The following is a 12,461-nucleotide window of genomic DNA, read 5'->3' as shown; positions in this document are numbered from 1 at the left end:
TGTATTGACTGATTGTTAGCCCTGGTGCCCAATCTGGAGCCTCACGTATATATTATATTACAAGCAAAGGCATGTTTTCACTTGTGCATGAAGGCTTTCTTGAAGTCTATCATTTCGGTGCTTATTGCTTTTGAATAATAGGGTAAAATACAATGCGTTGGAGGCTGCAACTGTTAGTATTGCGAATGTTATAAAACAACAGGTGTGCTGGCTGAGGCTTTAACTTATAATGCCCAGCCATGTTTTTTGTGTTGGTTTTAGCAATAATGAGCTACATGTTCCACAGAAACAATGGAGCCAAAGTGTGTCCAGCAGTACTGTAAATAATACCAGCTACAGTACTGATGAGAATCTTATTGCAGAAAGCACATATATTCCTCATTAGCGAATGTTCTGAAGGCTGAAAGCTTAAGTACAATAAATCAGGGAAAAACTAAAGGGAGTACACAAGAGATAACTTCACAGGAATATACCTTGTCTTCATTCTGTTTTGGTTGTGCTTGAGAAGGGAAATACTTTATTCTGCTCAACTCCAATTCAGCATAACGCAACCTGAAGTGTAAAAAAATAAAACAAAAGATAAGTTATTTACCCACAAGACCTGGCATTGCATTGGAGTGCTATCTATAAAGCGCACAAATATGCAAAAGGAATGACATTTCTGAGATAGAAAGCACTTAACTCTATGCCATGTAAATGGAGTACTCTTTATTAATGTGCAGCAGTCAAACCCCCCTCCCCCCACACACTTCGGGTGACGTCAAGAAAACACAACCCCCCTCACACACACACACTTTGGGTGACGTCAAGACAGCACAACCCCCCTCACACACACACACTTCGGGTGACGTCAAGACAGCACAACCCCCCTCACACACACACACTTTGGGTGACGTCAAGACAGCACAACCCCCCTCACACACACACACTTCGGGTGACGTCAAGACAGCACAACCCCCCTCACACACACACACTTTGGGTGACGTCAAGACAGCACAACCCCCCTCACACACACACACTTTGGGTGACGTCAAGAAAACACAACCCCCCTCACACACACACGCTTTGGGTGACGTCAAGACAGCACAACCCCCCTCCCCCCCACACACTTCGGGTGACGTCAAGACAGCACAATACCTTGAGCATCTCCTGTGGCACTCCTGCCCCACCCAGAAGTTCAGAGGAGATTGCACTCTGCAATCTCTACATTATTAACACTTTATGAATGAGTTCACATTTAAAACATGTAAACGCAGTATGAATTCATTTGAGCGCAAAAGTAAAATGGTTTACATATTAATAAAGGTACCACTCACCTCTATTTCACTTTTTTTTGAAGGAATGGATGATAATCAAGTTTCCTTCTCATTTTCAATCTGAAGTACTTAAATAGAGACAATAAGCAAATGGATTTAATATTTAGGTCTACATGAACACAGATTAATGGTTTGACTCCACTTGCATGTCAACGGATTATTCAGGTAATGGATTTGGAGCACTCACATTCACTGGAATACAATCTGTCACATGTTATTATTATTATTATTATTATTTATTTTTTAGCATACGCCCTTATCCAGGGCGACTTACAATTGTTACAAGATATCACATTATTCTTTACATACAATTACCCATTTATACAGTTGGGTTTTTACTGGAGCAATCTAGGTAAAGTACCTTGCCCAAGGGTACAGCAGCAGTGTCCCCACCGGGGATTGAACCCACGACCCTCCGGTCAAGAGTCCAGAGCCCTAACCACTACTCCACACTGCTGCCCCCTTTTGTTGCAACCTTTAATGAGATGGAGACCTAAGATTTATCGCAGATGGTCGTATCAATTGTAGTCCTATCTCTGTAGAGCGCAATGCATTTGTTAACAATCAGCATCATGATGGATTGCTTCTCACGGAGCGTTTCTTCTGTTTACCAGTTCTGTGTAAATGATTTGCCGAATCTTGACATATCCACCGTTTGCTGTGCATGCAAAGCAGCTTTCCACAGCTGGGCAGGACAGTGCAGTATTCCGTTTCATTTGGGGTGCAAACTTTATCACAGAAGTGAAACTATAAAAATCCTGAGTCGCTAGGATAGGTTAGGATCTGTGCGCCATCCTTCCAGAAAAGCACAGCATGATGCCTGTACCATTCCCTTGAAGACAGCATTCCGAGAATGAAGCATGTGTCTAATCTCTGAAATCAGATGCTGTCAAACACATCGCTAGCTGTATTCCTATGCTGTGCACTTTACATGCGCTGTGTAGACTGAGTGATATATAAACCAGGAACGCCACAATCACAATCAGCTGAGCTGCTAACGTTTGCTGGATGTGAAACATATACCATACAAATGCTAGGAATACTAACCAAGGCTATACATCAAGTCCTTTGCCTTTTATTAGCACCAGAAATATTGGGCTCTATTTCCATATATATTGAAATGATAAGGTATGCCTTATTTAATTTACCGGTAGTAAGGTAAAAAAAAAAAAAAAGCTATAATCCCACTTTCTGTAATGATACCAATACATTTCTGTACGATAGTCAATAAAGCTCTGTGTCCAATAGGCGTTTTGAAAGAAGATCTAGTTTAACACAACCTTTTGCATTAATGATGCATGCCATTGAGGGTTAGTGTGTCTCTCAAAGAGCTAAATGCTGTATTGACTGTACACAACTCACAAGTCTTCATGTAGGAAACTGGCTACTGGATTGTTTTATGGTGGTCATAAGAGATCTTTACAGTGCTGTGCATGGGGCCTTTTTCACATTGGGACTAGAGTGCTGGTATGTTTCTGAATACAGTGGTGTTTTAGGAATTCAGCACATGGCGTTTCATTAAACATGCATTCAAAATGAAGCACAAGTAAATGATTTCAGGGCTATAGTGTAGTTTTGAAATCATTTTTTTCCTCTTCATATGGGTCAAGTGTAAACAGTCCTATTGGTGTGGCTCTATGAAGTGTGGAAGTACTGTAGACAGCAACTGCATGAGAAGCGCCTGTCAGCAAATGGAACGAATCAAAGGAAAATATCTTGTTTTCTGAGACACAGTAAAATAATGAGCACACCATAGGTATTCTATTTGGCAGCATGTACTTTCATATGATGAATTTCACCTGTTGACAGGTTCCGAGGAGAAAAATAAAATCATTAAAATGTGCAGTGAAATGAATACTAACACACAAGAATGTAGTCCGTATCAAATTTACTGCAAAATATGACTGCATAAACGTTGTACTCCTTTCTGTATGCTTTTTCATGCCACCATCTGTCATAGAGCCTTTTACAAGTGATGACGCCATCTGCAATTAGGACAAACAACAGAGCGCTGAACTGTAGCGCAAACAGAGATAACAGGCATTTCTCATGGGATTCTTTTATTTGGTGGTCAATAAGAATAAAATGGTTTAGATAAGGTTAATCTATTATTGTGGTATTGCGCAGCTTTTTAAAAAAAAGCTCTGTGAGTGTGTATTTATTATTATTTATTTCTTAGCAGACACCCAGGGTGACTTACAATTGTTACAAGATATCACATTTTACATTATTTCACATTATACAGATATCACATTATTTTTACATACAATTACCCATTTATACAGTTGGGTTTTTACTGGAGCAATCTAGGTAAAGTACCTTGCTCAAGGGTACAACAGCAGTGTCCCCCACTGGGGATTGAACCCACAACCCTCCGGTCAAGAGTCCAGAGCCCTAACCACTACTCCACACTGCTGCCACTTATAGTGTGTTCTTAGAGTGTGATGATGGCACATTTTTTCTCCGACTCTTTGGAACTCTCTCCCAGCTTTGGTGCGTCATGCTCCCACCGTCGCTCACTTTAAATTAACTCTCAAGACCTACTTGTTGTCTCTTGCTTTCCATGCTCTTTAAGCCTGATATCTGCTTTTAGCTGCTGTGTTGCTGCTACTATTTCATGTATTATGCTACTATCATGTATTATGCATAATAATATAAAATAAAGATTGATTGATTGATTGATTGATTGAATTTTTTTTGTCGAGCTGAAGAATGGAAAATGAAGCTATATAATTAAAAAAGGAACTCCTTTATTGAGTATACATGAGAACAGGACAAACCCTTTTTTTTACATATATTTTGGTAAATGCAACGTTAAAGTCCCGTCAGTGCTTTAAGAGCAGCATACTTCAGATAAGGCAGGGTCGTGAAGTCCCGCCAGGACTGAAAGGGTTAAAAGCAGCTTTTTTCATTTAATGTAGTTTAAATCTGTTAATTTGGCTGAGAATGAAATCTAAGCACCTGCGTCCGACTGTGATCCAGAAGCTGCCAATTGCAGCCTTTCTCAGAATGGTTAAGAGGGGTGGACTAATGGGAATTTCAAGAAATAAAAGGGGAAAGATGGACCCATTTTGCTCAATCCTACTTAATTCAACTCATCGTGACAGAGTGCCCAAAATAAAACAGTACAATATAATCAAAAATAGTTTCCTTTATTTGTAGAAATATATTTAATCATTGTAGAAAGGAAATTGTTTAAAGTCAAAGAACATGCGATGTATGTTCGGCTCTCAGAATGCTGCATAGATAAATGAAATGAGTGCTGAAAGATGTCCTTTTGTGCCATTCCCCCTCTACGTACTGTGACCCTGAATGTGCCAGCTTTCCTTTCTTGTCTAAACTCCCACTGAAATATAATGAAGCTGATAACGAGAGCTGTCGGTGTTGCTAGGCAACACATATTGAGTGGAGCTTGGGCCTGCTGATAGAGGAGATTAGCAGCCTCAGATAAAGTCCCTCCATTGATGGTCTAATGCTTATCTTAATACCAATATTATACTGTCAAGAAAACAGCAGCTGCTAGTTTCTAAACCATTCAGGGTTTTCAAGAAATGGATGTGGCATCAAGATTGTCGTAATAAAAATAAAGTATGTTTTGGTTTATGTTTAATACCCTTGATGCATTGGTTAACTGTTTTTAATCTTTTTAACACTGGTGAATGTAATGTTAACATCATTTAACCCTTACATAAGACATTGTTAGATATTGTATGGGGCAGTATACAGTATAAGACCTTGAAGACATTGTTAGATATTGTATGAGGCAGTATACAGTATAAGAGCTTGAAGACATTGTTAGATATTGTATGAGGCAGTATAAGAGCTTGAAGACATTGTTAGATATTGTATGGGGCAGTATCAGAGCTTGAAGACATTGTTAGATAAGAGCTTGCCGTTCTTCACTTTTGTTGACTCTGTTGTCTTTGTTTCTCCTTGCAGACCGGTTGTTTGGCAGGTGCCAGCGGGTTCCGGTGATAGACGTATACAGATACGAAGTTTCACCTCCTGTTCTGCAGAGCCTCAGGAGCCTCCTGCACAAGCTATCTCACAGAGGTACAGTGCAAACTGCCATTTACAGAAGCTTGTCCTGTCAGAATGACCTGCTCAGCTTGGGCTGGGACATTGGGGCACTCTTTATGCTGCTTTCACAGGCCCTGATTGCAGTTTGTAGCACGAATCTGGGACATCCTAATGTTAATTTAGGTAAAGTGGTCCAAAATTAGTGCTGACCTGGGTCTCTGTTACCAGCTGTTTAACTTCTTGAAGTTGTTGGTTTAGTATATTGGACCCACTTTATTTTGAATAGGCCAAAACATTACCATGTTCAAATGATCTAAACATTGGCAGATCTCAAAACCAGCACTGTAAATCATTAAAGGAAAGGAGACTTTTAAAAAAACAAAAAACACTTTGTAATTTTGTCTTTAAAAGTAAGTAAAATGCCAAAATGTAGACCTGTTCTTAACATTTAAAACAGAGTCTAGATTTACCACTGTTTAGATTAATGAGTAGACACTCCTATAAAGTATATCAGTACATTCATAACTATTAAAAATGTGTAATACTTAAAAGAAGCTGTCTTCTTCTTAGATTAGTGTTGTAAAATATAAGAGCCAGTAAATATAGAATTGGTCATGCATACTTTATATGCTTACTGTACTTCATACAAGCCCAATAATAAAGCAGTAGGCTTTTATATGCTGGTTCATACAATTACCAATGCCAGTCCTATTGGAAGAATTTGCCTTTCATCTTTAGGTGTATCTTTGACTCTGCCACAGCAGGACAGAAATAGAATGAGCTTGACGGTCACAGCCTATAAACCATAGTCTACACTGATACAACTTACAAATAGGTCAAGTGTTAACTAGCACAGGTAAAAGGTCAAGTAAAATCCTTTGGTGAAGCTCAAACACGGCACGCGTAGCACTGTAGCCAGCGAAGTCAAGTGTCACGCCTTAAAATTAATCACAGGGTTGTATCTTTACATCGAGCCGGTGATTCATGAGAAGGCTATACTTAGTAATCAGCGATGGAGTTAATTAAGCAAAGTGATGGTTCTGGCAGGGAACACTTTTACCTTAGATCAAATCACATAAACATCAAGCATATTTTAGGTTCTTCCAATATCTGATTAAATAGTCAATGGAATTGCTAGTATCTTATTTGGCAAGGAAAGGATTTATATCTTGCTTCAATCCATTATGTCCCTGTTGTGCACCAGAGTTCGCCACCTCCTCTCCAGCCTCCACCTGCTTTTTGGCTTTGCCTAACAGGGAGGGCAGCTATCCTGCCCCCCTGCCCATGACTTCCCTACGGTCAGCCTTTCACTTATCTGCAATAATTTATGGACAGTACTTCGAAAGGCGAAGCCATAGGCCAAAGAATGTAGTGTAAAATATGTGTAATGTAGTCGTGTTGTCTAGTCTATGATTTAGTAAAGAATCTATCTCATGAGTTTCCTGAGTAAATGCTATTGTTGTCAACAGTGACACTAGAACTGAACTGAATAATCACCAGTGTCAGTGGGTTTGACAGGGACGGTTTTGATTGTGGCCTGATAAGCTTAAGTATTGGCACATCGAAATGGCATACAGATTTTCATTTTGGTAGATGACATGCAGCCTGTACAAGGAGCTGTCAAGCCCACCCTACTGCAAGTCAGCTGTGACCCTCTGCATTACAACTGGGCTTCAAAATCAAGCTTTTATGTTTGCAAATAACCTTGCAGAGAATAAACAGCGAGGATGGTAGGGCTTCGGTGACACTGTCAATGGAGCAGGAGGCATACATAGACAGCTGATTTGTACCCTATTAGCATTGATAATTGTTGTATTAATTGCCCTAAATCCCTAAATGCAAAATGTTCTCATATGTATATTGGGCGGGAGCTTGCTTAGATTATTACAGTTTATAAAATGGGTATTTTAAATACTCTATCCTGATTGGTCAAAACAGGTCACATGGGGGTGTTGATATTACAGCATATCATCATGTGTCATGTTTTCAAAAAGGGGGAAATCACTGGTAGATATCCATACACCACTAGAATTTTGAAAAGAAAACGGCAGACATATTGAAATTTATCACAATAAACATGACACATGAGATTTATGCACCGGTAAATGTTGACCTTTTGGGAAACCAAAGTGTACATGAGATATTGAATGAGTCTGAATCAGACACCAGTGTTGAAGTAGTGAAAAAAGCAAAAGTATTCAAGTCAATTCAAAACTCGCCATTCTGATCTCTCAGCTCCTTCTCCCTGAAATACAGCGTTTCCATATCCCATTCTGAAAATATATAGTTTAAAAAAATATCTTCAAATTTCAGCTTTTTACAAAAGATTTGGGTCACTCTTAAAAGAGGCCTTGGTGGTTTTAATGGATGTTTTGTTGCCGTTGCTCCTGGTCTGTCCGTTCTTCTCCTCTGGTCGGTCTGCCTGCTGTCAGTGGTCCCACCCCCTGCGCAGCTGTGTGGTCTGATGCAGATCATTTATAAATGCATCTCAACAATTCCTGCCGTACTTTTTAAATGTGTCCAGGTACGATGGTATATCATCTCTTCTGCTGTGCCCATCATTGTTTTAAATTGTTTCTTAACGCTGGCCAGCTGTAAACTACAAAGTCAGTTTGATAAGTATTCCATGCAAATAATGTCTCTCTCGCCACTGTGAAGTGATACACAAATCTGTTATGGATACCTCCTGTTACAGCCCCGGATAACAAAGAACGATTTAAAAACACACACAGCACTGTTACCTGATACAGTCGCAGGTCTTCTGAGGAAGGGTCTGCGTGATTTAAAGGCAGACTCATTTGTGCTGTGCCATGATGAAAATGGGCAATTTACTTAAAATTGTAATGAACAAACCAAGAATTACAAAAAATATAACAAATCAAATTCAGAAAAACTGCACTTTCAATGGCAATATTCAATTCAACATCTACAAATAGCTTTTTTCTTTTTAGATAATGATTTTTTTTTTTTTTTTTTTTTTTTTAAGTTATATGGAACTATTTTATCCGGAAGGATATTTAATAAAAAAATTGACTTTTCTGTTATAAAAAACGTTGTAACTTATTTTTTTCAATTTTGTTAGTTACCCCGTTGTATAAGTGCAATAAGGCACTTCAGAGTGTGTGATATACTCTAATATCCACACTCCCCGGACGGTTAAAGCCAGCTATTTTTATTTTAGAAACCCTGTTTTTGGAGTCCAGTCAACATGTGTTTTTTTGACTCAGAGACAAGCTGGCTTTGGACCCGTTTCTGCCGCAATGGAAAGTACTGAGCTCTCTAGCAGCTGCTGAGCTGAAAAAAAAATGTGATAAGCCAGAAGAATAATCATCATACATTTACAGGACATTAGCACTGATTTTTAAAATAAGTCACTGTAGTGTACATAATCACATTAGGATGAATATTCTGCATAGTAAATAAGTGCATGTCACCTAATTAGCGTGTTTAAATAGGATAACAACGTTTGTAATGGGATACATTGCAGAGCCTCTTTGGTTAGCTGGAGTTTCAAATCTGCGAATGCCGATATTGTTACACTCTTCCGGGTTATTTTTCTTCATTACTGTGTATGGTCTGATTTTATTGGTTTAAGTTGGTATTTGGTACATCACTGTATGACTCACCCTACACATCACACTGTTGTGCCTCAGGGACGCCCCTAGAAGCTATTTTTACTATTAATTATCAACCAGTATGAATGGTGGGCATCATTTAAAAGTGAATATGGTACTGTAGGTTGTGATTAAGTAGCTCTGTGAAGAAAGAGCTTTGAGCTTGTCATAGCTGGTGATTGTCAGCTCTGGGATATTCTTCAGATCAGCATGAATGAATTAGCTGTACCTACAATGGTGACTCTCAGCACCAGTGACACTATAGGCAGGTCAGACCACACTGCAAGACCACTGTGAGACTTGTCTGTATGCCTGTTCTGCTCCTGTGCCAATTGTTCCAGATGGCAATTTTTTTTTGTTCCTGTTTCTTATATTTGAGCAGTCCCTAATGATGTTCTGTAAACTGGGTTGGAATACTGCCCTTAAACACAATTATAAGGGAGAGTTATTAGGGTGTCTGTATTGAGATCATTAAAGTCTACTCCACATAATCCTGTTCAAGTTGTCCTGTTGCATATCCCATTCATATTGCTTGAAGTTTAACACAAAACAACACAAAAAGAGACTTCTGTATGCTTCTTTTGTATTTTGATAGGAACCTGGTGATGTTTTTTTTTTTTTTTCTGGGTCAGATCATGTGTGTGTGTTTTTTTCCCTCCAGCTCCAGTAAAACTTAATCCTATCTCGTTACCATATTGTTGTACTGGACCAATCTAGTTGATGTTGATGTTATCACAAAAGCAAACAGCTTGAAAGGTTAATTTAAGGATTCAAACATGTGCCTAAGCTGTTTATTACTTGTGTTGTAATGTTAATAGTTTCCATGTCGGTATACTTGATAAGTCTGATCCTTACTGTACAAAAGATCAGCTGTTATATCTACTGCAGTATCTCAATATCCCACCAGAGGGCAGTCACTACATTAGGTTGTCATGTAGAACGTTCTCCAAAACATACTGGCTGTTCAGTGAGAATAAATGAGAAGTTGGTTTTGACAAATCAGAAACAGTGTTGTAACCACATCCCAATTGGAAAGAGAAATATGACCAGCAGAGATTTTAATGAGGTTCTCAAGCTAGACCTCAGACCCAATTAGACACAAGGGAAATGCCTTTTCTGTTCCCATGTATAGTGACCGGCAATAGGAGGCAAACATCTCAACAATTTTTACAAGCTTTGAAGTACTGTAGTCATTACCAGGATCTGCAAGAGAAAACATAGCTGTATGGTATGCTTTAATTAGTAACATGACCAACGATTTACAGGTAGTCAGCCTTACTCTACGTCATCATTATCAGTGTTTGCAACACAAAGTAATACATATTGATGTGTTTTCATTGAAGTGACCTTTGAATTCAGCTCATTCAATAGACTTAACCTTCTATAAATGTATTTCTATATTGACAACATTCTTCTTCACACCACTGCCACCTTAAATTGAGGTTTTATTGTCTGTTATTGCATTAGCTGCTTGATGATATTAGCCTAAAGGGGCTGTCAGTACTGTGGCAATTACTAAACAGCTTAAATGCATTCCTAAAATAGGATGTCTATGTTATTTATTATTTGCAATCAGATTGGGCTCAACCTTTATAGTAGCGATTTCAAATAAAAATACTACCCCTTTAGGCATTTTAAATAACTATTGTTTTAGGATACATTAAAATAGCTGTGGGACTAGGACTGTTATTAATGCCCAGAGAAGCCAGCGCAGGCGTAATAAAAGCTCTTTTGGAGATATTGTAGTTAAGTAGCACTGACTATCAGTCTGTGACATGCTAATGAACAGAACGAGATTAGGTTCAGAAAATGGGAGCGTATAAGCATTGTTTGCTACAGAAGAACTACAGTAACTGTGCAGAAGATTACTAACCAGTTCTGGAGCACAAGGAGGTTAAGTGACTTGCTTAGCATCACACAGTGAGTCAGTCAATGGCAGAGGTGGGATTTGAACTGATGACCTAGTTACAAGCCCTGGACTTTAACCACTGGACCACACTGCCTCCTTATGTTTTGATTCATGAATTTAAGTTACCCAACATAATGTACATTTCATTAAAAAGCGCAGGAACAGGAATATTGCTGACTTAGCAACAACGGCTAATACTGAGTTATTTTTTCAGTATTTCTGTCCAAGTTCAGCTTATTGGGTTATATGGTTTGTGTTTTTTTTCACAGACACTGTTGGCTTGCCTTGTTGAAAGTGTTCCTGCGGCGTAGTGCATTAACATTATGAGATGACTCATTTACACCCAGACACACACATACTGAACAGGGCTCACAGCCAGAAGCAACATTAGCGTCATGATTCCGAATTTGATTCTCTGAGAAATGGGAAGCTAATGACGAGTAGATTAACTCGGAGTAGTGCAGGAACACAGGCAGCAGAATCTCCAGCTTCGGCTTTCACAGCAATTGATTTTGGAGGAGGGCATCTGAGAGAGAATCTGAAATGGAATAACAACAAGGGTTTTGACTGGTCTGTGAAAGGTGCACTCCCTACACTGGAGTGGTGGCAGGAGGGAAACTGGGTGGGGGCATTCTTATTGTAAAATTAAGACAGTGATACACTCACTATGGGGAGTATTTTGAAGCAAGGCCTATAGAATTTGCAGAGAGGATACAAACCTCTGTAATAGTATAGAACTAACAAGAACCTGCTGTGAACAATAATTGAACTCCTCCTTTCTTTTAAACTGTTCTACCTTTTCCAAAATGGGATCATGTGATGCTAAAAGGTTGACAAGATGGAGCATGCTGCAGCCCTTATTTGTGGCAAAGGCTTAAAAACAACCTTTCTACTGCCCTTTTAGATTAAAAAGGCTTTATTGTGTGAAGTATACTCAGCGAGTAGCTTTTAAAGCAGACAAGCTATTTAGGTCAAGGTAAAAGTAAATAGCCATGTTTTCTTCTTAGCAGGGATACTTTCAAACAAACACATGCAGAGGGAACATTATAAATTTACTTTCAGTCTGGGTTTTTTTAAGTATTAGTTTGGCGGAGTATAATTCTTCAGAAACCACTTCTCATTATACAGAACATCATTTTCTTTCACCCATTGAGGCTGCTTTGTGTTGTTTGCAACAAGGTATGATTAAATAAGATACTACAGAAATGGCAAAAGCATTGTATTTAATGGACAGCCTTGGACTTTGTTCCAGTTATTATTTCTGCTGAATTTCAGCATTTGTTTATGTACATGCAGGGACTGCTGTAGCTGCTGTCCCTCTTAACACAATGCTGAAGCTTATCAAACACAAAGAGAACACAAAACTGACTTCAGGCCATCAAGGTCACATCAGAAGTGCTCTAATTTAAAATTATTGTCTGAAGAGTAGCAGTGTTTAATAGTCATACATCTGCTTGAACAATGCATTCGCCAGGCTTTTCTTTAAATCATGTTTGTGCTGCATATGTTTCGGAACATCAGCTAATGTGAAGCTCTTCTCAAAATTGTCTCCCTTCTTTCCAGTTTTTCATAACCATATAGTAGCCCCTCGCTAAACCGGAC

The 12,461-nt window shown here is 38.9% G+C and overlaps 1 protein-coding gene across 1 annotated transcript in view; it reads left to right on the top strand.

Annotated features, from left to right (window-relative positions):
• The window catches only part of LOC117394798 (receptor-type tyrosine-protein phosphatase N2), a 244,129-nt gene that overhangs the window by 54,797 nt on the left and 176,871 nt on the right, over nt 1-12,461 (top strand). The window contains exon 3 of the mRNA XM_059019205.1: nt 5,256-5,369. Within this exon, the coding sequence (XP_058875188.1) occupies nt 5,256-5,369 (114 nt within the window). The remainder of the gene's footprint in view (nt 1-5,255; nt 5,370-12,461) is intronic.

Source organism: Acipenser ruthenus, chromosome 3, assembly GCF_902713425.1.
Source record: "Acipenser ruthenus chromosome 3, fAciRut3.2 maternal haplotype, whole genome shotgun sequence".
NCBI classification, from domain to species: Eukaryota; Metazoa; Chordata; class Actinopteri; order Acipenseriformes; family Acipenseridae; genus Acipenser; species Acipenser ruthenus.
This window is presented reverse-complemented; position numbering and strand designations above follow the sequence as displayed.